General features: G+C 39.2%; 1 protein-coding gene across 4 annotated transcripts in view; it reads left to right on the top strand.

Moving 5' to 3' along the window:
- Positions 1-24,814, top strand: part of FNBP4 (formin binding protein 4) — a 38,438-nt gene continuing 13,624 nt past the window's right edge. For 2 of the 4 annotated variants that reach the window (XR_013959098.1, XM_080642412.1), the window contains exons 1-12: positions 1-392; positions 1,461-1,553; positions 5,849-5,985; positions 6,819-7,005; positions 8,142-8,289; positions 8,381-8,501; positions 14,878-15,213; positions 16,370-16,580; positions 19,765-19,889; positions 21,762-21,866; positions 22,733-22,866; positions 23,857-24,044. Coding sequence is in view for 2 of the 4 variants with exons in the window: in XM_080642412.1 (XP_080498538.1) it covers positions 173-392; positions 1,461-1,553; positions 5,849-5,985; positions 6,819-7,005; positions 8,142-8,289; positions 8,381-8,501; positions 14,878-15,213; positions 16,370-16,580; positions 19,765-19,889; positions 21,762-21,866; positions 22,733-22,866; positions 23,857-24,044 (2,005 nt within the window). In the remaining 2 variants the exon portion in view is untranslated. Of the gene's footprint in view, positions 393-1,460; positions 1,554-5,848; positions 5,986-6,818; positions 7,006-8,141; positions 8,290-8,380; positions 8,502-14,877; positions 15,214-16,369; positions 16,581-19,764; positions 19,890-21,761; positions 21,867-22,732; positions 22,867-23,186; positions 24,113-24,814 lie in introns of those variants that run through there. The other 2 variants (XR_013959099.1, XM_080642413.1) reach the window with 2 other exon arrangements.

The following is a 24,814-nucleotide window of genomic DNA, read 5'->3' on the forward strand; positions in this document are numbered from 1 at the left end:
GAGCCAGAAGAATGTACTGGGCTCAAGGCGCTTGCGCAACGCGCGCTCCGCCGTTAAAAGCGGATCCTCGCAAGAGGCGGTGTCGCGAGGCATGAATATTGATTACGCAGCGCCGCGCCGAGCACCGCCCTTCTCGGCTTCCTGACGCTCGCAGCTCGCGCTTGGGCTCGCGATGGGGAAGAAGTCCCGGGTGGTACCCGGCCGAAGGCCTATCCTGCAGCTCTCTCCGCCGGGTCCCCGGAGCAGCACGCCAGGCCGGGACCCGGAGCCGGAACCCGACACCGAGCCGGACTCGACGGCGGCGACGCCTAGCCAGCCAGCCCCGGCGGCGCCGACGACAACGACGACCGCGGTGACTGCCGCCGCGGCCCCGGAAGACTCGCCTTCAGAAGGTAAGGGTGCGCGAGGGGCCCCAGCCCCTAGGTGGGGCATCCGAAACTCGAGTTCGGGGCTTGCGGCCTAGTCCCTCGGGAAGGACCCTAGGAGGAAAATAAACCGGGAGGGCGGCATCCGCTTCCGAGGCCTGCGCGTGGGGCCTGCGGGGAGGACAGCTCTGGGCCCCAAGACGACCGAAGGGACGCAGAGCCGCGCGCGGGGATCCCAGAGGCGCCATCTCTGCTGCAGAGGTCGGCGCGGCACCCTGAACCTCGTCAACGTCCGCCCTGTGTATGGATAACTTATGCGGTAGATGGGAGAGTATGAGTTTCCGCGTCCAAGGCTTGGTGACCGGGAACCTGGCCTTTTCTACATGTCATCTGCTTTTCCCTTCGTTTTTGTTGAACCCGAGACTCTTTAGAAGTGAGCAAGCCCTTTTTATTATGTCAGCCAAAGCTTCGGTAACCCCCAAATTGGCAGGTATCCCCACCCAAAAATTTCTGAAGTGAGGCTTTTGGGTATCCCAAGTATTTGTTTCTCCCGGGACTGGTACTTGTCTGACCACTACGCTGTACACCTGAAACTACTACAAAATAATATGGAATGCAATCTGTAATTTTAAAAAAAATTATTTACAAAAAGTAATTCGATAACTCTAATCCAGGGATCAGACTGACTCCGGAGAAGTTGCGATCGTTTCAGATGTTTAAAAAAACACGCTGGGTAGCTCGTGCGAAAGAAAACGCCATGGCTGTGCTTGTTGTAAAGGCTTTGTAGTAGCCTAGAGAACATTTAGAGAGAGAAAGAGTTTAATTATTTCAGGTGTAATTTTTATTCATAATGTTCAGATCTTTTTTCTTTTTTTATAATGTTCAGATTCTTAATGTTGGAGTCACGAGACAGAAGATTCTAGCTGTGTTTATTATCTCCCAAATTATTTGGGTCAGTGATGGATTGTACACTATTTTTAAAAAGATGAAATCTGGACTTGAAAGGTCAAATCAAAGATTGGTTTTGTCACCTGCAGTGTTTTCTCTGGTCCATCGTATGACTGTAGTTTTCTTTTGTTCGTTTTCCAAATCCAGATGAACAGGAAGTGGTGGTGGAGGTTCCCAGAGTTGTTCAGAATCCTCCAAAACCAATCATGACCACCAGACTCACAGCCGTTAAAGCAACAGGTAATAGATTTTTTTTTTTTACATTTTTTCTATAATATATTTCATAAGGATCAGATTGGATTTGTTTATAGAGTGTTTTGTTGACAGCTTCAGTGTTGGCTAATTTATATTTCTCCCAAAAAAATGGAATTTTAAATCTATTTGTGATAGTTTGTTAGTATATGTACACTTCAACCAATGTAAAATTTGTTGCTGTTTAATCTGTACCCAAAATATACTACTTTTTCTTCTACTGCCATTTTGTAATGAGTTTTCTGGCTTCCCCACCTGGCTTTAGAGAACACCATCAGTTTCTATTTCTTTTCTAACACATTGCTTTGATTTGTACCTACCAAATGTTTGTGGAGCTGAAATTGAATTAAGGAATATTTGCAGCCGAAACCGGTTTGGCTCCGGGGATAGAGCCTCGGCCTGCGGACTGAAGGGTCCCGGGTTCGATTCCGGTCAAGGGCATGTACCTTGGCTGCAGGCACATCCCCAGTGGGGGGTGTGCAGGAGGCAGCTGATCGATCGATGTTTCTCTCTCATTGATGTTTCTAGCTCTCTATCCCTCTCCCTTCCTCTCTGTAAAATATCAATTTAAAAAAATATATTAAAAAAAGGAATATTTGCGGCAGTGGTTTTGTAGACAAATTTGCGTTCAAATCTTCACTTCAGCATTCATTCTGAGAAATCAGGACCTTATTCACCTGTAAAATGGATCTTCAGCTCTATGTTATTTTGATGATTACATTGAAAAATTTATATAAAGTTTTGACACAGGGAAGTATAAAAAATGTTAGTTTTATATAAGTAGATCAAAAGATTAAAAGTTTTGATACTAAATATTCTATAATTGGTAATAATTTTATCCTCTTAAGTGTGGTATACTTTTTGTACTATATGACACTTGAAATCCTGAAATAATAGATGCTTGTTCCTCCTCCTGCCATTTGTCACTTTAAAAAAAAAGAAGAAAACCCTGTGTGGGTTAGAAAAGCTAAAACTTGGTTCTGAGAGAAATTTCCAAACTAGAAAATACCATTTTGTATTTGTAAAGTACATATATTATTTCATTTAAGTCTAAGAATCATGTAAGATAGAATTTCAGTTTTTCTAGGAGAAATTTCCTTGATTGCTTTGTCAGCACTTCAGGCCTTTATATGCCTTATGAACAGAAATGTTTTCATTTTTTCCAACATCATCCTATAAGGTAATAATATATCAATTTATTCAGTTCTTAAAGTTCTTAACATACCAGTTACTTTAAATTATAGGAAAAAGTTTGTCCAACAAAAAGCAAAGGAAGCCCCCTAGCCTGTTTGGCACAGTGGATAGGGTGTCCACACCCCAGGATTGAAGGGTGCTGGACAAGGGCACATACCTCGGTTGCAGGCTCATTCCCGGCATCCCTGTCTGGGGTCATGCAGAGGCAACCAGTCAAGGTGTCTCTATCATACCAATGTTTCTCTCTCTTCCCCCTTCTCTGAAAAAGCAGTGGGTAAAATATCCTCAGGTGAGGATTAGCAACAACCACAAAATGAGTGTTGGAGGTCTCTGGACTCCCTGAAATTGCACACTCAAATGTGTGTTCCTGGAAGGAGGTCTATAGCTTTTATCATCTTGATTATTAATAGTTTCTCTGACTAAAAGGGTTAAAAACAACTGTTCAGCATTGTGATGAAAAAATTATAATAAAGTTACTAAAAGTATAATGCACAGTTACTGTTAGAAGCTTGTTAGGAAAATAAAAAATACCTAAGAAATTACTACCTGAAAAAAAAAAAAAAAATTACTACCTGATATAGTTAGTTGATTTGTATAGTGTGACACCATACATTAAAGGTAAGCATATTATCCTTCTCAAAAAAATGCTGCTAAGGACTATGGCTCCAAAGAATAGCCTTGCTTCCTCTAGTTTCAAGTAGCAACAACATCCCAGTAGTAGTCTAGGACATGGTCCTGTGAGACTTATTTTTCTAAGATTAATAATTTTGCAGAATATTGTGAACATTTTTTCAGTGTTCTAAGTTTATTCCTGTTCTTATCAATGTATGGATTAAATTTTCAGAAATGAAATTAGAATTTACATACATTTCATTATTTGCTTTTTTTTTTTTTTTTAATATATTGATATTTTACAGAGAGGAAGGGAGAGGGACAGAGAGTTAGAAACATCGATGAGAGAGAAACATCGATCAGCTGCCTCCTGCACAACCCCCACTGGGGATTTGCCTGCAACCCAGGTACATGCCCTTGACCGGAATCGAACCTGGGACCTTCCAGTCCGCAGGCCGACGCTCTATCCACTGAGCCAAACCGGTTTCGGCTCATTATTTGCTTTTATCTTGTTTTTAATGTTAACATTACTTTTTGTCCCCTTAGCACTGTTCCATGTAATACTATAATGATCTGATTTGATCATAAAATAATATTGCATCTGGTACTGTGCTGCAGTTTGATTTGCTATTCCCCGATTTGAGAACATTTGAGTTGTTCACAGCTTTTAGAAAACTTTGTGCAAAAAATTTTTTTAAATTCTTTCTTGGGGTTATATCCTCAAAGATGAGAATAACTAAAAGAATATATTAAAATATATTGAATAAATTTAATGTATGGTGTCTCTAACAATATTAAGTATGCCTCTTCCCCCAAATACCAAGTTTAATAATTTTCATTCACTTTGCTATTTAATAGTAATTATATTATTAGGAGCTTAGAAGAGGTTTGATGTATATGCTATGCTGTGGGCAAACTACGGATCCGGCTGTTCTATCTGGTTCTCTTGCTCTCCCCTCCGCTCCTTTACTTTGAATTTATATTAGTTCACACAAACACTCCATCCATGCTTTTGTTCCGGCCCTGCGGTCCAGTTTAAGAACCCATTGTGGCCCTCGAGTCAAAAAGTTTGCCCACCCCTGGAGGTGAAGAAAAAAGGAATAAATATAGTGGAGCCTTGGCGAAACCTATTACCTATGAGACACATTCATTCCAAGCTTGGGGAATTTCGTAATTAAAATTCCACACAACTCACCTGGTTTGGAACCTTTTACCAAAGGGTATATGTAGCATTTAGGACAGTGACCTGGGTAATTAGATCTATGATTGTTTCTAAACTAGGAAGTGTTTTTATGTAAAAATTTTCCATCTTCCTCCTTCCCTCAAAAAACCATCAGCGCCCTCTCTCTTTCCCTCTCTCTCTTTCCCTCTCTCTCTCTTTCCTCCCTCTCTCCCCCTCCCCCCCCTCTCTCTCTCAGAAAAAAAAAAAAAAAACCATCAGCGCTGAGTGTTAAAGGGCAGAATTTGTCCATACAGAAATGTCTACTTTTGTAGCTGTACCCTTACAAGGCTATTACATACTCTTGTTCAGAAAATTCGGAAAATTGACTGGTGTGCCCCAAAACCATGAAAAATGAAATATTTGGTAACACTGTCAAATATCTCCTTCCCATTCTAAGCAGTTTAAAGTAGTATTTTCGAAATTAATGTTTAGTGTAAGAACTTACATATGTATTAAAACAAGATTTATGTGATTAAAGCATTGAATATGAACTCTTCTTGTATGATAAATGAAACAATTTGTGTTTACTTTTATCTGAACCCATGAATTCATTTATGAAATAATTACGACAAAGAAATCTCATAAGTGCACAAATTACCGGCCTTAATTATTTACACATTCTGTAGTCTAGTTGTTATACTCAAGCTCACTTTAACACAGAGTTCTTACCTACTTTTGCCCACCCCTGTATGTGCTCACTTAATTTGTGACATTAAAGTAGTCACAGGTGATACAAAGGAAATAGCATAGCAGCATTTCAAGGGCCGTATCTGGACTTGAGTTTGAGGAAGACATTGATAATTGGTACCAGTGTTGTTGTTTGTTTTTTGTTTTGGGTCTAGCATTTTGAATTCTGTTTTGTTTGAAAAAATAATTGGAAAAGAATTTTGTTTTTAGTTTTGAAAATTTCTCTTTCATCCACTAAATCCTAATTGGTTTACTTGTTTGAGATGGATACATAAAAATCAGGATATACTGTATGCTTTTTGACAGAATATAAAGTTGAATGCTTGAGCATGTATTTTGAGTAGGGTGTCAAGTAGCTATGCAGATTGATTTTCTTAGCTCTAAATGCATAATGTAATTTCTACCTATCAGGTAGTTCATTGATGGTTTATTTTAATTAAGGTTTGTTCTAATCTGTAAGTAAACTAAATGTAAACTGTTTAAAGAACCATGTTATATTTTTCCTTGGATGCTACCTAGGACATATTAGCATTGTTATTACTAAAGTTCTTTACCTCTTTGCTTCTAGGAGGTTTATGCTTACTTGGTGCATATGCTGATAGTGATGATGAAGAGAATGATGTTTTGGAAAAACCAGCACAGTCTAAAGAAGAGAATGGAAACCAGTCAACTGATATTGATAGTACATTGGCCAACTTCCTAGCGGTTAGTGGTGTTTTTTTTGTTTTGTTTTGTTGGGTTTTTAAGTTATTGGAGCCACTTTGGGACTTAGATCTCACTGGTTAGCATACTTGTCAATCTGTGTCTTCCTCTCTCTTCTCCCCTTTTATCTGTCTTCCTTAGTCCCTCCCCTTAGTCCCTCTTCATATTACCTTATTTTTTATTTTTTTAATCCTCACCTGAGGATATTTTTCCACTGATTTTTAGAGAGAGTGTAAGAAAGAGGGAAAGATAGAAACATTGATGTGAGAGAAACCCATCGATTGGTTGCCTCTTGCAATGCCCCCCTACCAGGGCCTGGACTGGGGAGGAGCCTGCAACCTAGGAATGAAACCCTTGACAGGAATCAAACCCAGGACCGATGCTCTATCCACTGAGCCAAACTGGCTAGGGCTCTTCATATTTCTTTTTGTTAATGTTGTAAAAAAAATAGATAATAGCCAAAACCGGTTTGGCTCAGTGGATAGAGCATCGGCCTGAGGACTGAAGAGTCCCAGGTTCGATTCCGGTCAAGGGCATGTACCTTGGTTGCGGGCACATCCCCAGTAGGGAGTGTGCAGGAGGCAGCTGATCGATGTTTCTCTCTCATCGATGTTTCTAACTCTCTATCCCTCTCCCTTCCTCTCTGTAAAAAATCAATAAAATATATTAAAAAAATAATAATAATAATAGAAAGGTTTGGGGAAATTGTTTAATTAGAATATGAGGATATTGATTTGAGAAGCTAAGAACTGAGCATGTAGGATTTTTTTAAAAGGTGATTGTCATTTTCTGGTTTTGATGTAATGAATGCATTTGTTGCTATTTTCTTTCTAAAGGAGATTGATGCAATAACAGCTCCTCAGCCTGCTGCTCCTACAGGAGCTTCTGCTCCACCTCCAACTCCACCTCGCCCAGAGCCAAAGGAATCAGCAGCATCTGCCCTTTCTTCCACTACGTCAAATGGAACAGACTCAACCCAGACATCAGGGTGGCAGTATGACACTCAGTGTTCACTGGCAGGAGGTAAGCTTGATCCTTTTTATTTTTATTTATTTATTAATATATCTTTATTGATTTTTCAAAGAGGAAGGGACAGGGAAAGAGAGAAACATCAATGATGAGAAAGAATCATTGATTGGCCACCTTCTGCACACCCCCTATTGGGGATGAAGCCTGCAACCTAGGCATGTGCCCTTGACCAGAATCGAACCTGGGACCCTTCAGTTTATGGCTGACGCTCTGCCCACTGAGCCAACCTGGCTAGGGCTGATTTGATTTTATTAATATATTTTTATTTTTGAGAGTATGTTTATTAAAACTAAGGATAGTGGAACAAGGAAGGGCTTAGGGAGGGCACACCAATCCTTTGATTTTTAAAGAAGTCTAAAGTGTAGTCCTTAAAGGTGTTCTGGGCAGTGAGATTCCCAAAGATGAATACCCATGTGCTTTAGCCCCAGACTGTAGGATTCTGCCTTTTAAATGCAATATTTTGAAAAATAAGTAGGATAGGGTAGTTAACTCTGAGAATTACTAGGATATATTTTTTTTACTTTTTGAAAGATAATTGCTTGCCCCCTTTTTAAAAAAAATATATTTTTATTTATTTCAATGAGGAAGGGAGAGGGGGAGAGAGAGAGAGAAACATGTGCCTTGACCGGCATCAAACCTGGGATCCTTCAGTCCGCTCTATCCACTGAGCCAAACCAGCTAGGGCAATTGCTTGCCCTTTTAACCAGTAGCAGATTTTGCCAAGTGAATGATTGAAGCTATTATTTTAAAAAGTCTTTTGGGGTTCAAAATATGTTTTTGCACTATCAAACTGCTTTTTTAAAACATATGTGCCAAGATGATGGGGTGTGGGGAGTTGCCTCCTGGGAGACATTTGACAATGTCTAGAGACAGTTTTGGTTATCACAACAGGAGGTGGGGGGTGTTACTGCGTCTAATGGGTAGAGGCCAGGGTGCTGCTAAACACAACATAGAACTGCCCACCCCGTGCCCCCCCCACCCCCACATCCACCAACAGAGAACTATCCTGTCCCAGTGCTAAGGTTGAGAAATCCTGTGGTAAATTGTTACGGCTTTAGAGATGACTTGGATTATAAGTCCAAATTGTGGAGTAATTTGTGCTTCTTAAAATTTGTTTTATTTTCTTATAGTTGAGATTGAGATGGGAGATTGGCAAGAAGTCTGGGATGAGAACACAGGATGCTATTATTATTGGAATACACAAACAAATGAAGTGACATGGGAATTACCCCAGTATCTTGCCACCCAGGTACAGGGATTACAACATTACCAACCCAGGTAGGAATACCTTGAAAAAGAAATTACCAAGAAGGAAATTTAAGTCTTTATCTTTTAATGATAATATTTTATATTCTTTTTTCTTTTTAAGTTCGGTAACAGGTGCTGAAACTAGTTTTGTGGTAAATACAGACATGTATAATAAGGAGAAAAATATTTCTGTTTCCAGTAGTAAAAGTGGACCAGTCATAGCCAAGCGAGAAGTTAAAAAGGTCAGTGTTACAACTTAACCTCGTTTACATACTTTCAAATCTAAAGAATTTTTTCTTATTTGTTTGGGAGGAAGGGAGAGGGATAGAAAGAAACATCGATGAGAGAAGTGCATCATCCATCGGCTCCCCCCTAGTGGGGATCAAGCTTGCTACATGGGCATGTGCCCTGACTGGGAATGGAACTGGTGGATGCTCAACCGCTGAGCTATGCCGGCTGGGCCAAATCTAAAGAAATTGAATGTTACTGTGGCATAGGTATAGAAGACTTCTGTTAAAATAAATATATATATATATACACACACACATACTAGAGGCCCAGTGCACAGATTCGTGCACCAGTGTGGTCCCTTGGCCTGGCCTGCAGGGATCGGGCCGAAACCAGCTCTCCAACATCCCCTAAGGGGTCCCAAATTTCAAGAGGGCGCAGGCCAGGCCGGGGGACCCCACCAATACACGGGCACCAGGCCTCCGACATCCCAATGGATCCAGGGTGTGGGTGAAGCAGATTAGGGGCCTACAATGCCCTAGCAACAACTTAACACCCGGCCAATTATGCAAGGAATCGGGCTCCCTCCTCTACGGGTCAAAGCGTCTGCCCCCTATGGTCATTGCATGTCATAACTACCGGGTGAACAGTCTGACGGTCACTTAAGCTTTTATATATATTGATATTTCAGAGAGGAAGGAAGGTGCAGGGGGAGGGGGAGAAACATCAGTGATGAGAGAGAATCATTGATCGGCTACCTCCTGCACACCCCCGCAGGGATCAAGCCTGCGACTCAGTCATGTGCCCTGACCAGGGATGGAACCATAACCTCCTGGTTCATAGGTCAATGCTTAACCACTGAGCAACACCGGCTGGGCCTTCTATTAATATTTTACAACACGGATGTGTAATAAGATAAATCCTGTTTCTTAAGTTTTACTTAATCTGTTTCTGTTTATTCTGTGGCATTTATGGGAGTTAAACAAGTTCAGTGATTCTTTTGGAGCTTTAGGATACCATAGGGCTCCTTGGGTCATTTTAAAAGATGTGGGAGCAGCCAGTAGCCATAGCTTCAGTTCCCCTTCTACACTTCAGAATAGTTTTATTTTGGGATTCCACATAAGTATAGTTGCCAATACAATATTATATTAGTTTCAGGTATACAAAATAGTGATTCAACAATTATACACCTTACAACATGATCATCACAATAAATCTATTAAACATCTGTCATCTTACAAAGTTATTACGATATTATTGACTATACTAGAGGCCCGGTGCACAAAATTCGTGCACAGGGGAGGGGGGGGAATCCCCTCAGCCCAGCCTGCACCCTTTCCAATCCAGGATCCCTCTCACAGTTTGGGACCGCTGGTTCCTAACTGCTCACCTGCCTGCCTGCCTAATCACCCATAACTGTACCCCCTGCCAGCCTGATCACCCCTAACCGCCTCTGCCTGCCGGCCTGGTCACCCAAAACTGCACCCCCCCTGCCGCCAGCCTGGTCACCCCTAACTGCCCCCCCGCCCCCGCTGGCCTGATTGCCCCACACACACACCGGCCTGGTCATCCTTCACAGACACACCCCCCCCCCCCCCCCCCGCTGTTCAGTCGTTTGGTCATCCCTCACTAACTCCCCCCTTGCAGCCTAGTCGTCCTATGCAGCGTGCTGTTCAGTCATTTGGTCGTCCCTCACTAACCCCCCTTCCAGCCTTGTCACCCCACGCAGCCTGCTGTTTGGTCGTTACTGTTACTGTGATGGTATCCCAGATCATTTGCATATTCCTTTATTATTAGTATAGAATTTCTCATGCTACATCTTATATCCCTGTGACTTATTTATATTTGATGTTTGTACCTCTTATTCTCCTTTACCCCCTACACTAGCCCGCCTCGCAACTATCAGTTTGTTCTCTGTATTTCTGAATAAGTTTGTTTTTTTCTTTTAATTTCACATAAGTGAAATCATATAGTATTTGTCCTCTGACTTACTTTACTTAGCCATCCATGTAATCACAAATAAGATTTCCTTGGTCATGGTGTATGATCTTTCTAATGTATTGCTGAATCCAATTTGCTAGAATTTTGTTGAGGATTTTAGCATCTATATTCATCAAGGATATTGGCCTGTAGTTCTCTTTTTTTGTGGTGTCTTGATCTGGTTTGGGGATTAGGGTAATGCTGGCTTCATAGAAAGAGTTTGGAAGTGTGCCTTCCTCTTGAATTTTTTGGAATAGGCTGAAGAGGATAGGTTTTAGTTGTTCTTTGAATGCTTGGTAGAACTCCCCTGTAAAGCCGTCAGGTCCTGACTTTGTTTGCTGGAAGATTTTTGATCACTGCTTCAATTTCTTCGGTAGTTATCGGCCTATTCGGGTTTTTTTATTCTTCTTGGTTGAGTTTTGGGAGCTTGTATTTTTCTAAGAATATGTCTATTTCATCTAGATTGCCCCTTTTGTTTGAATAGAGTTGTTTATAGTATTTTTTCATAATCTGTATTTCTGTGGGATTGGTTGTTACATCACCTCTTTCATTTCTGATTTTGTTTATTTGGGTCCTCTTTCTTTGCTTCTTGGTGAGCCTGGCTAGAGGTTCATCAGTCTTGTTTATCCTTTCAAAGAACCAGCTCTTGGTTTTGTTGATCTTCTGTATTGTTTTTTGGACTCTCTGTCATTTATCTCTGCTCTGATCTTTATTATTTCCTTCCTTCTGCTGGGCTTTTCTTGTTGCTCTCTTTCAAACTCTTTGAGTTGTAGAGATAGATAATTTATTGACCTTGTTTCTTGTTTTTTGAGGTAGGCCTGTAGAGCTATTAACTTCCCTCTCAAGACTGCTTTCACTGCATCCCATAGATTTTGGATTGTTGTGTTTTCATTGTCGTTTGTTGCCATGATGTTTTTTATTTCTTCTTTGATCTTTCTGATAACCTAGTCATTATTTAATAGCATGCTATTTAGCCTCCAGGTGTTTGATGGTTTTTTATTTTTTTTTATTTTTTTTTTAATATATTTTATTGATTTTTTACAGAGAGGAAGGGAGAGAGATAGAGAGTCAGAAACATCGATGAGAGAGAAACATCGATCAGCTGCCTCCTGCACATCCCCTACTGGGGATGTGCCCGCAACCAAGGTACATGCCCTTGACCGGAATCGAACCCGGGACCCCTCAGTCCGCAGGCCGACGCTCTATCCACCGAGCCAAACCGGTTTTGGCTTTTTATTGTTTTTATTGTAGTTGATTTCTAGCTTTATGCCATTGTGATCTGAGGAGATGCTTGATATGATTTCTATCTTCTTGAATTTGAAGAGACGTTGCCTGTGTCCCAGCATATGGTCTATCTTTGCAAATGACCCATGTGCACTTGAGAAAAATGTATATTCTGTGGTTTTGGGGTGAAATGTTCTGAAGATGTCAGTTAATTCCATCTGATCTAGTGTGTCATTTAGGATTGATATTTCTTTGCTGATTTTTTTGTTTAGAGGATTTAAGTATTGCTACCCCAGCTTTTTTTTTTTTCATTTCCATTCGCCTGAAAAAAAAACGTTTTTCATCCCTTCACCATCAGTCTGTGTGAGTCCTTTTTTCTGAGTTGGGTTTCCTGTAGACAGCAGATATGTGGGTCATGTTTTCTTATCCACTCAACTACCCTATGTCTTTTGATTGGGGCATTTAATCCATTTATATTTAAAGTTATTGATAGGTACTTGTTTGTCGCCATTTTGATTTTTTATGCCTGTATTCCTTCTTCGCTTCCTATTCTTTTTACAGCAGACCCTTTAGCATTTCTTGCATTGCTGATTTGGTGGTGGTAAACTCCTTTAGTCCTTTTTTGTCTGTGAAGCTCCTGATTTCACCCTCAATTTTGATTGATAGCCTTGCTGGGTACAGTGTTCTTGGATTCAGACCTTTCCTTTGCATGACTTTGTATATTTCATTCCATTCCCTTCTGGCCTGATGTCTTTCTGTTGAGAAATCAGTCGCTAATCTGATGGGGGATCCTTTGTAGGTAACTTTCTGTCTCTCTCTGGCCACTTGTAAGATTCTTACTTTGTCGTTGGTGTTTGCCAATTTAATTATAATGTTTCTTGGTGTCAGTCTTTTGGGGTTCATTATGTTTGGAACTCTGTGAGCTTCTTGGATTTGTGTGAGTTTTGTCTTCACTATATCAGGGAAGTTTTCTGTCATTATTACTTCAAACAGGTTTTCTATTCCTTCCTCAGTTTCCTCTCTTTCTGTCACCTCTATTATGCAGATGTTTCATTTTGTGTTGTCCCAAAGTTCCCTTAGGCTCTCCTCTTGTTTTTTAAGCTTTTTTTCTAGATGCTGCTCTGCTTGGATATTTTTTCCTACCTTGTCTTCTAGCTCACTGATGCAGTCATTGCTTCTTGTAGTCTACTGTTGATGTTTTCTATTGAGTTCTTTGTTGCAGTGATCTTCTTGGTTCTTCTTCATTTCCTCTTGGTTCTTACACATATTGTTAAATTTGTCTTCCAGCCTTTTCAGCGACATTATGACCATGTCTCTGAATTCTTTCTCTGACATATTGCTTGCCTCCATTTCGTTTACTTTCTTTTCTGGTGATGCTTCCTTTTCTTTTATATGCAGGCTGTTTCTTTGTCTCCCCAATGCACAAGGCACTGAACACAAATGTATTCACGATACTATTAACCCCAAACAAAGGTGACCACCAGAGAAAAGAGAATTAGGGGATTTTAAAAAAGGTGCAAAAATGATATTGAGAAAAGGAAAAAAAGTAAGAGATGAAAGAGAATAGAAAAGAAGGGGGAAAAACTACATGGGGAGAAAACTTCAATAGAACAACAACTAATCCAAAAATAAATGCAAACAACTAACACCCAGATATGAATGCAAACTACAAACAACTAATAACAAGCAAGGAGAGGAAAAACAGAATCAACAAAAAAAGAAACAATCACACAAACAAAAAACCAGTCTAATCAACAATCAAACTAACAACAATAGGACAGAGAGAAAGAAGGGCAAAACAAAACAAAAAACATAAATGATCGCACCTCTCACGTTTCTCTGGACGAAATCTGACCTTACCGTTGAGAAGGTGCAGAGCTCGTCCAGGATATGAATTTGTACTGCTTGAGACCCACTGTTTGTGGGTTCGCAGCTGGTCCCTGGGTGTTGTGGTTGTAGGATCCCGGGAGTTACCTGATTTTTCCCGATTGAAGGTAAAAAAGCTAGGCTTCTGATCACAGCCACTCTCCCCTGAAGATGGTACAGTCTCTGCGCCAGAACTGGTCGCTCCGAGAGAGATTTCAGCAGCAGTGGAGGCTGCCTGGTCAGGGGAGCCCAGTCCGGCAGTCCCCAACATTCCCTTGGAATATAGCTGTCCCTCACTCAGAAAGAGACACTCCCTGTATGCCCACATACTCTCCTTTCATTCTCTCACTCACACAGAGTATCTTGCAGCCTACCTTCCTGTCAGCAGCCATCTTCGATCTCTGATTTTTAAAAAAAAAAAAAAAAAAATGATTTTTTTTTTTTTTTTTTTTTTTTTTTTTTTTTTTTTTTTTTAGAGAGGAATGGAGAGGGAGAGAGAGAAAAACATCCATGTGAGGGCAAAACATCAGTTGGCTGCCTCCTGCACACCTCCTATCTTTCAGTGCATAGGATGATGCCCCAACCAACTGAACCACACCAGACAGGGCTTTGTTGATTTTTTGATAATAGCCATTCTAACAGTTGTGAAGATTTTTTAAAATGAAGTGAGTTACCTTAATTAAAACTATTAGTGAAAGGAGCATTTTTATAGCCTCATCAATAAGAAAAGTATGTTGCATTTTGCAGTGAGTTGAAATTTAATTTGTCTTGAATTTTTAAATGATAGAGTAGGGGGTTGTCCAAAAATTACTTTTGGAATAATTTAATCTTTACAACTCCAGAAGGGAGATAAAGTAAATATCCCAGTGGAGGAAATAGACACTTTAAATATAATCACTCATTTCATGTTAGAAATATTTTGCTTCCCTTTAAATCACCTTTATAGAATAAATGTGAGGTTATCTCATCATACAGAAGAGAAAGATGAATAATTATACAGTCATGTGTTGAGCTGACAAACCTTTGACCTTACTTAAATCTACTTGTGCTTCTTATTAGTTTGCCTTTTGACATAGGGAGAATGGGGGGAGGATGTGTTTGAGTTCCACCCACAACTAGATTCTAGTTCAGACTGTCTTTCTAAATAGCAATGTTTCCATTATGCACATATGAGGAAAATGGTACGAACATACTAATCTGTTGGAAGTTGGTTTTCAATAATATTCAATGACTGAAAAATGCAGTCATTTTTTTACATGAACAATTGTATATATTCAGGTGAGATTCGTTTGAAAAGTGAGATTATTTTATTCTTTATAGGAAGTAAATGAAGGAATTCAAGCTCTCTCAAATAGTGAGGAAGAGAAGAAAGGGGTGGCAGCAGCACTGCTTGCTCCATTATTGCCTGAGGGAATAAAAGAGGAAGAAGAGAGATGGAGAAGAAAGGTAATTTGTAAGGAAGTAGAGCCAGTTTCAGAAGTGAAAGAAACAAGTACAACAGAAGAAACAGCAACAATAGTAAAACCACAGGAAACTGTATTGGACAATATGGAAGACCCTTCTCAGGAGGATCTTTGCAGTGTTGTTCAATCTGGAGAAAGTGAGGAGGAGGAACAAGATACCCTTGAACTAGAGCTCGTTTTGGAAAGGAAAAAAGTAAGTTTCGAAATTTTAGCTAAGGTGCATTTTCTTCTCTCAGTACTATCATACTCTGGGGTCATTGGGCATAAATTACAGTACACTTACCGGAATTTTGTTTTTCTTTTCATCTAGATATGTTTATGCTTATGCAATAAAAACTTGAATTATTGGAATTGTAGTTGTTTTGGTCCCTGACAATGTTTTTTTTTGGTAGCTGACAACCAATAAAGACTGACGTTGTCCTAATTTAAGAATAGATACAGTGAATAAAATATATTTTATTTAGCTTTTTTAACAAATAAGCATTGCAAATTCTTGTGATTAACTTGGTTTTTTTAATCCAACAAAGTACAAGTTGACGTCTGCTTATCAGCCATGGCATATCATGTTTGCATGTTAAATGGGCTTTGTAAAAACAAAATTATAAGGAACCCATATTTTAAGTGCTTTTCTTTAAAAGGGGGGGAAAGCACCATCTTTTAAAAATATATGGTCCACAGGAAACTTTCCTGATTGAAAAGTTGACTTTTACCTATTTTCTGCCCTGATTTCCTTTGAACAGTTTCATCTGTTGCCACCTTGAGTGAAGGAAAATCATAACGTGTTATAACAGTAATATCTCCTTGACATTATGAAGAGAGATTAGCAAAGTTAAGTTTTGTCTGTTTTGTACACGTATTGCAAAGGATCTCTAGAACCTATCTCCTTCAAATCCATATTTGTTGACTATAATCATGATTCAGTATTTATTGAATAACAATTGAATATGGAACATAATGTTCAACTCTCATGGCTATTTAGAAATGGAAAAATGTGTTTAAGAAATGCTTCCTGTTCTCGAAGGATTTAAATTCTGAAAACACATGGCTACTCGCAGACTTTTTTTTTTTTTTAATATATTTTTATTGATATTACAGAGAGGAAGGGAGAGGGATAGAGAGCTAGAAACATCGATGAGAGAGAAACATCGATCAGCTGCCTCCTGCACACCTCCCACTGGGGATGTGCCTGCAACCAAGGTACATGCCCTTGACCGGAATCGAACCCGGGACCCTTCAGTCCGCAGGCCGACGCTCTATCCACTGAGCCAAACCGGTTTCGGCTACTCGCAGACCTTTTAATGCTACTAGCAGTTTATGACACTCTAACTTTATTTTCATGTTCTTTGTAGGCAGAGTTGCGAGCCTTGGAGGAAGGAGATGGTAGTGTGTCAGGGTCTAGTCCGTGTTCTGATATCAGCCAGCCAGCATCTCAAGATGGAATGCGTAGACTTATGTCTAAAAAAGGAAAATGGAAGATGTTTGTTCGAGCTACCAGTCCAGAATCTACCAGCCGGAGTTCTAGCAAAACTGGACGGGAGACTCCAGAAAATGGAGAAACTGGTAATTCGTGCTTTACATTAAACTAGAGATGAAAGATGTGGAAGGAAATTCCTTCATTTCCCTTTTTTTTGTTCCCTCTTCTGCAAAAAAAGGGGGACAGCACTTTACCCTTTTAGAGAAATGCTGGGAAGGAAGCTTCCTTTCACTTCTCTCAACCTTTTCCTGTCCACTAATGGAAGAGTTAAGATTCTGAAAGTATGGCATCCGTTCAGTTGTGTATTCACTATTGATTGAAGGTTACTTCTCCCTCAGAAACAGAAAAACAAGATTGGATCCTTTTCCTCCTTTCTTACTCTCTTGCCACACTAATTTTCTTTCTTGTTGTTGTTAATTGGTTTTGTTGTTAGTTCTCATCCAAGGATATTTTTTCCACTTATATTTAGAGAGAGTAGAAGGGAGGGGACAACACACAGAGAGAGAAACATCAGTGTGAGAGAGACCACACCAATTGGTTGCCCCCTAGCACACGCCCCAAGCGAACTGGGGATTGAGCCTGCAACCAAGGTATGTGCCCTTGACTGGAATCTAACCCGCAACCCTTCAGTCCTCAGGCCAACACTCTAACCACTGAAAAAGCCAGCTAGGGACACAATAATTCTTGATCTGTACAAGACCATGGGCTCTCCTTACTTGGTTCACTTCCCAGCCTGATTGGCTGTATAGATAGGTTTGATTCTGTCATTAGGACTCAAGTTATCTTCATTCATAGTAATGTAGAAGAGATCCTGCTGCATTTTCCAATCTGTTATCAGAATTAATGTTTTTATCTTCATTTGGCCCTAATTTTGTAGTAGAAAGTTAGCAATAAGATTTGACCAAACCTTAATTGATTATTCCTAGCAGAAGATACCTTATAGGTTATGGTTAAAAAAACAACAAATAAACAAAAACAGATAATAAATGAAAACATCTTTGTTTGATTTTTCTCTTTTCAATCAACAATATAGAAGAACAGGAAGTAGAATTCTAAAAGAGACCCCCTTTTTTCGCTATTCTCATTCCATACTCCTTTATCTACATATATATTCTAGACCTTTTACTTTTGAAGTTATGCATACATGAACATATTACCATAAGAATGAGATGAGATTAGCCCTATAGATTGTTAGGCAACATAATTTTTTTTTTTTTTCCACTTAAAACATGGCTTGAAAATATTTGTTTTTAACCACAAAGTGGTATGGATGGATGTCCGTCTGGGTTTTTTTTTTAATATATACTATTATTGATTTCAGAGAGGAAGAGAGAGAGAGAGAAACATCAATGATGAGAGAATCATTGATAGGCTGCCTCCTGCACAAGCCTGCAACCCAGACATGTGCTCCGACTGGGAATTGAACTGTGATCTCCTGGTTTGGAGGTCGGTGCTCAACCACTGAGCCACACGGGCCGAGCTTGATGTCTTCCTTTACATTTAACTCTTCCCCTGTTGATGGACAATTTTTAAAAGTTTACATTAAGAGAGGGAGAGAGAAACATCAGTGATGAGAGAGTATCAGTCATTGATCTGCCTCCTGCATGCCCACAGTGGGGATCAAGCCCACAGCCTTGGCATGTGCCTTGACCAGAATCGAACCCTGACCTCCTAGTTCATAAGTTGACGCTCAACCACTGAGCCATGCCAGCCAGGCTCAAATTTGATTAATTTATTTTAAAAAGTGGTTCTCATGACTGAAAGAATTACATTTTATATGGGGATAAGTTGTTAAGCAGGTGTTTTGAAGCAAGCCTAACAAAGAGTTCATATCTGTTATTTACTTACTTTTTAATCCTCTCCTAAGGATATGTTTTTATTGATTTTTAAAGATCAAGGAAGGGAGGGAGTGAGAGAGACACATTGATGTTGCCTCCCATATACACCCCAACTGGGATCTAACCTGCAACCTTTGTGCCCTGACTGGGAATCGGACCAGCTATCTTTTGGTGTATAGAAGACACTCCAACCAACTGAACCACACTGGCCAGGGCTAATTTTTTTTTAATTGATTTTAGAGAAACATTGTTTTGTTGACCCACTTATTTATGCATTCATTGGTTGCTCCTTGTATGTGCCCTGACCAGGATTGAACCCGCAGTCTTGGTATATTGGGATGATGCTCTTACCAACTGATGTACCTGGCCAGGGCTAGAGTTCTTATTCTTTACTCCAAGTTGGTGGTAAACCTGTTCTTTTGGAGATTCCCATTACTAACATCAGCACCAACCAGAAGAGTAGGTTGGTCCAATACAGATTGTTTACAGTTCTTAATTCAGAAAGAAAGTTATTAGGTAGTTTAAAATGCTGCTCTGATTTTGAAAGCCTTTTGGCCAGCAGGTGTTGCTCACTAGTTATGAACCAGGAAGTCATGGTTGATTCTCGGTCAGGGCACATGCCCAGGTTATAGGCTCGATGTCCAGTAGGGGGCGTGCAGGAGGCAGCCAATCAAAGATTCTCATCATTGATGTTTCTCTCCCTTCCTCTCTGAAATCAATAAAACTATTTTTTAAGTAAAATATAGTCTTTTTTTCAAAACTCACTTGATAAAGAACCCTCAGGTATTCTGAGTTTGATAGCTAGCTTTTGTAAGTAAGTGAATTTGTGGTATTCTGGAAGAGAAGATTAGAAAAGATTAATAAAGGAGAAAGGGAAAGCAGAAACTACAGAGTAACGTCGTAAAACAAAATAAGTTTGAATCATAGGCCCATTTTAAGAAAGATGATTATAAGGGATAAAGTTTTTTGGTTTTATCAAGATAATAGGTTTATAAGTCATAAGGGCTTTTTTTGTTATTAATCCGCACCCAAGGATGTTTTTCCCAATGATTTTTTTTTTTTTTTTTTTTTTTTTTTTAGAGAGAGTAGAAGGGAGGGAGAGAGAGTGAAACATCGATATAGGAGAGACACATCAATTGGTTGCCTCCCTCATTCGCCCCAACTAGAGCTGGGGATTGAACCTACAACCCACATATGTGTCCTTGACCCGAAATCAAACCCTCAACCCTTCGGTGCATGGGCTGACACTTCAGGCAGTAAGCCAAACTGGCCAAGGCATTAGGGCTTCTTTAACAAGTAAGAAACATGAGCAACAGAAAATTTGTAACCTTTTCAGATCTCTCTTCTACAGGGGTAAGAAAATGTTTATTAGGCTCTATCAGTAGTGTCCCTTTGAATTAATTTTATGATTTTTTGTTATTTCTTTTTGCAGCAATTGGTGCCGAAAATTCAGAAAAAATAGATGAGAATTCTGACAAAGAAATGGAAGTAGAGGAATCTTCAGAGAAGAATAAAGTACAAACAGCACCTAAAGTAGAAGAAGAACAGGATTTAAAAGTATGTATACATATTCCTTAATGTAACTTGACAAATATTTTTATGATAAATTGGCTAACCATTAAACTACTTTCTATTAGCAAGTAGTAAAAGTAACCTTTATCTCCACATTTAAATCATTTACTCAGGTGAAAAGGTCATATTTAAGACTGAAATAAGGAATTATAAGGCTGACTTTATGTAGATAAATTATCTAATAAATACTTAATTACTTTCTTACAAGAAGCCTCCTTTAGAAAGCAATAGCTTATCAAATACAGTGGAACCTCAGTTCTTGAGCTTAATCCATTCTGGAAGGCATCTCGAGAAGCAATTGGTTGGAAAACTGAATCTTTTTTTTCCCATTAGAAATAATATAAATTGAGCCTGACTGGCATGGCTCAGTGGGGTCATTGAGTTAATCTGTTCCAAACCCCCAAATGATTCCCTGTTCTAACCTTTCTTATATATAGTACATATCTGATGTACTGTTTAATCTATAAACGAACATTTATTTGCTTAAATATATCGATACCTCTACCTACTCACCTTTAATGAATCAATTTTAGCATTTGGTCCAGGGATGTCTTTCAGGTCATCATGAGCATCTTTAACTTGTTCATATATCGCTGCCTCTGAAATGGCTTGTCACTGGTTAACTGCTTTTCCTTTATCCAAATCAACAGTTTTTTTTACCTCTTCCATTGTCTGTGATCATTATTTCTTTCACACCCTTAACAACATTAGCACTCATGATGGCCTCTTTATGTTTTAAAATTGTGCTAATGGTTAATTTGCAAGCCATAAAAGCATTCTCTCCTTTGTTGGTTGTCTGAGACACTTTTTGTCATGCTGAGTTATCAGCTTGAAAGGTTTGTAACTTTGGTTCAACAACCAAGATATTTGTTTTGTGAATAACTTGGCCAAGAACACCCGAATTATTTTTATTGATTTCAGAGAGGAAAGGAGAGGGAGAGAGAAACATCAATGATGAGAGGGAATCATTGATTGGCTGCCTCCTGCACGCTCCCTACTGAGGATTGAGCCTGAAACCCAGGCATGTGCCCTGACGGGAATCCAGCTATGACCTCCTGGCTCAACCCTTCAGCCATACCAGCCAGGCTGTAATGTAAAGGCTTCTCTAGTTTGGAAGTACTAAAGAGATTAAAAGTCTTCTTACACCTATGGATGAAGACAGTGGGGGGGGTTGGTAAAGGCATGGGGTGGGGTGGGGAATCAGGTGGAGGGGAGCTATGGGGGAAAAAAAGGAGGAACACCTGTAATAATCTGAACAATAAAATTAAAAAAAAAAAGATTAAAAGTCATAAATTTAATTTCTACATGAACTACATGTCCTTACACAAAGGCAAATTTTCTTCCAATGTCATTTCTAATAGAATTGGACTACATTAAGTATGTGGCTATTTAGAGTTGGTCTGTTGGGAAAACCAGTTAGCATATTCTTTTGACTTGAAAGAGTTTATCCAGTTCCTAGCTAATGTACAGCCATGTAGAAGGGATTGGGAGAATTAATATTTTTCAGTTTGTGGCCAGTATACACAATAATGGATAAATGATAGTATGAACAATATCGGGAGTTACATCATTTCAGATCTGTTTTCAACTGTTGGATTCCATGTTGTGTTAGAGTAGGTACTCAATTTCTCTAAACCTTCTGTCACTATTCTTCATTTTATTGGAGTTATTTTGCTATAAATTATAAATTTATATTCTGCATAACTATTTGGATGTAGCTACTTGAGAAGGACCATATAATTTATAGGCAGAACCATATTTTTAGTGTCTATAACAATAAATACAAGATTTTATTTAATACAGAAAATATTGCTGATTCCATTTTCATTTTAACTTTTTTTCTTTCCTGCATTACAGTTTCAGATTGGAGAACTAGCAAATACCCTGATGAGTAAATTTGAATTTTTAGGCATTAATAGACAGTCCATCTCCAACTTTCATGTGCTGCTCTTACAGACTGAGGTAATGAGCCATTTTTGGTATAATCAATGTTTAAATGAAATGCTACAAGTGAAGAATCAGTCTTGTTTATGTTTTAATTCTGAATTTGAATGTTTAACCTTGATGCATATTTTAACTGCTAACCCAGGAAATAAAACTATGATTAGCTAAAGCAGAATATAATTATTAAGATGAATACTGAGAGCTTGTATATAATGATGTTGCTTATATTCACTGCCTTCAGTAGTCATACATGTTTTATTTAATGTATTGGAGTAACATTGGTTCATAACACATTTCAGGTGTACAACTGAAAGGGCATATATTTTAATACAGATTTCTTTCTAGTAAATTAAAATTCTTCATAATGATCCAATAAGGTCATATTATGTTGAAATTATTTTATAAATGTTAAAGCGTTAGAAATCTATTTAAAAAGAAAAGTTATCAGACAATTGTAACCAGCATACGTACATACAAAATGGTAGGGTAGGATTAGGTAATGAACTCCTATAGGAAGCTGACTAGTTTTCCTAAGAACTGAACCTTTACTTTGGTTAATAACATTGCTAAACTGAATGAACTATCTATCCAAAATTATTGGGGAACCAATCTTAATATAATCTAAAGGGGAAAACCAAAACTGCCACTCATTTTCACAGGACAGAAGAGTTGGCAGTGTAAAAATGTACTGGGGTCCAATCTCATTTTTCAGGACACTGCAGACAAGTAATTAAGATGGGATTTTGTTGTTGTTGTTCCTCTTTGGTTTACTCCTGCCACAGTATAGTAATATAGTCACGGACTAGAAGACTCGTGTCCTTCTTATCTCTATCTCCTGAAATAATAATAAGTCTTTAACACTTACTGCTGTTTGTTGATTTTAGACTCGGATTGCAGACTGGCGGGAAGGGACTCTTAATGGAAACTACCTTAAACGAAAACTTCAGGATGCAGCAGAACAACTAAAACAGTATGAAATAAACGCCACTCCTAAAGGCTGGTCCTGCCACTGGGACAGGTACGCACTCTTCTCCCCTTTTCACCTTTCACCTTTGACATCTCAGACATGATTTGTGATCACCACCACCTGACAACATGACAGCCTGTCTGGAGACTGAGAGCAGCTGCAGTTAGCGGTGCTTGGCAGGCAAAGCACCACAAGCGATTACAGAGTTTGCGCCAGCCACGCGTTGGAGAAACAAAAATCAATGTTTAAAGTGTTCCATGTAACGGATTTTTTTCCAAGATTGGACAAAGCTGGTTTACTCTCCAGAGTGTTGCACGGAGTAGGGCGGGCTTGGGGGTTAAGCGCATGCGAGAGCTCTGTGCGCTTTACAGGACCTCTGGAAGCAACTACTCCTGATTAACCTCGGTGAAGTTAAGGAAAGCTTCGTGGCTGAAGATGTGAATGAAGAACAAGATTACTATCTTCTGCCAGCAGGTCAGATGAAAACATTTCCTTTTATATTTGGCTTTTCTTGATTTTTTTTTTTCGTTATTTGAAATCTTTGCTCTTTTATTTTTCAGCTCCCAGATACTCTCCCTCTCTTTAGCTTTCACTGTGTTTGGTATCAAGAATATGAAATGTGAATTCCACCGTCCAAGAGGGGAAGAGTCACCTTTCGCAAACTTCGTTGTTCTCTTCTTTGGAAGGGAAATTAGTGTTCTAGGAAATTGAGTCCCTCCATTAATGACACTTGAAATCCTGAATAGCATTGGCAAAAAAAAAAAAAAATCTGAATATGAGAGGTGTTTTCTAAGTCATCTGTTGGAGTTGAGAGGGCTCAGGGCTGTATTCACAGAGCTGCTGGCAGTGCAAATAGCTTTGAATTTCCTTGGTTCTCCATCCACAAATGTCAAAGCTCTTTGTTGCCTTTGTGAATAGCAGTCCATTAAGAAGAGGTTCGTCCCTGTGAGAGCAGACTGCTGTCCTGGGACAGGACCAAATGAAAGTGTCTTTGTAGGAGAATGGGTCTTAAGACATGTGTTTTTCTTTCTTGTAATTTAGGGATCATAGACGATATTTCTATGTAAACGAACATTCGGGCGAGTCTCAGTGGGAGTTCCCAGATGGTGAGGAGGAGGAGGAAGAAAGCCAAGCACAAGAAAGTAAAGACGAGACTCTTCCTAAACAGACCTTGAAAGACAAAACTGGCACTGATTCAAATTCTACAGAATCCTCTGAGAATTCCACAGGTGGGACAATTTGCCCTGTACTAATTGGAGAGAAATTAGAGGGAAAAAAGACTTGTATTGAGATCATTAAAAAAGGAAATAATTTAAATCATAACAAATTTTTAATTAAAAACTAGTAGCTTGACCTAAAAAAAAATGCAGAAGTTATACTGAAGAAAACAAAGACAGTGACTGATTGGAAATCAGCGTACCATTGATAAAAAATGAAATGATGAGCCAGTGTATTTTTATTTTAAAATGCTGACCCATAACCACTCTCTCATGTCACAGACAAGCTGTGGATTTCCAATAACGGAATGCTAATTAATGCTAAGGGACTAGATCAGCCGTGGGCAAACTACGGCCCGCGGGCCAGATCCGGCTGTTCTATCCGGTTCTCTTGCTCTCCCCTCCGCTCCTTTACTTTGAATTTATATTAGTTCACACGAAACACTCCATCCATGCTTTTGTTCCGGCCCTCCAGTCCAGTTTAAGAACCCATTGTGGCTCTCGAGTCAAAAAGTTTGCCCACCCCTGGACTAGATTGTTGAATTGTTAATATCTATGTGGAGTAATGTGAGATTTGTTCCACCTTTCTGTAGAACTAGTATAACCTCATTTTTCAGCTCCACTTATAAAAAGTCCTATAAGAAGTGTGGTTGTTACAAATCATAATGATCTGAAGAAATGCTATGAAATTAGGACCATACTTGTTCCAGAGGAGCAAAATAATTTATCATTGCAAATAGTCAACAACATTCTTCTATAAAGTAATCAGAATGGCTTAACCC

The sequence above is a fragment of the Plecotus auritus genome (genome assembly GCF_963455305.1).
Source record: "Plecotus auritus genome assembly, chromosome: 9".
Classification (NCBI taxonomy): domain Eukaryota; kingdom Metazoa; phylum Chordata; class Mammalia; order Chiroptera; family Vespertilionidae; genus Plecotus; species Plecotus auritus.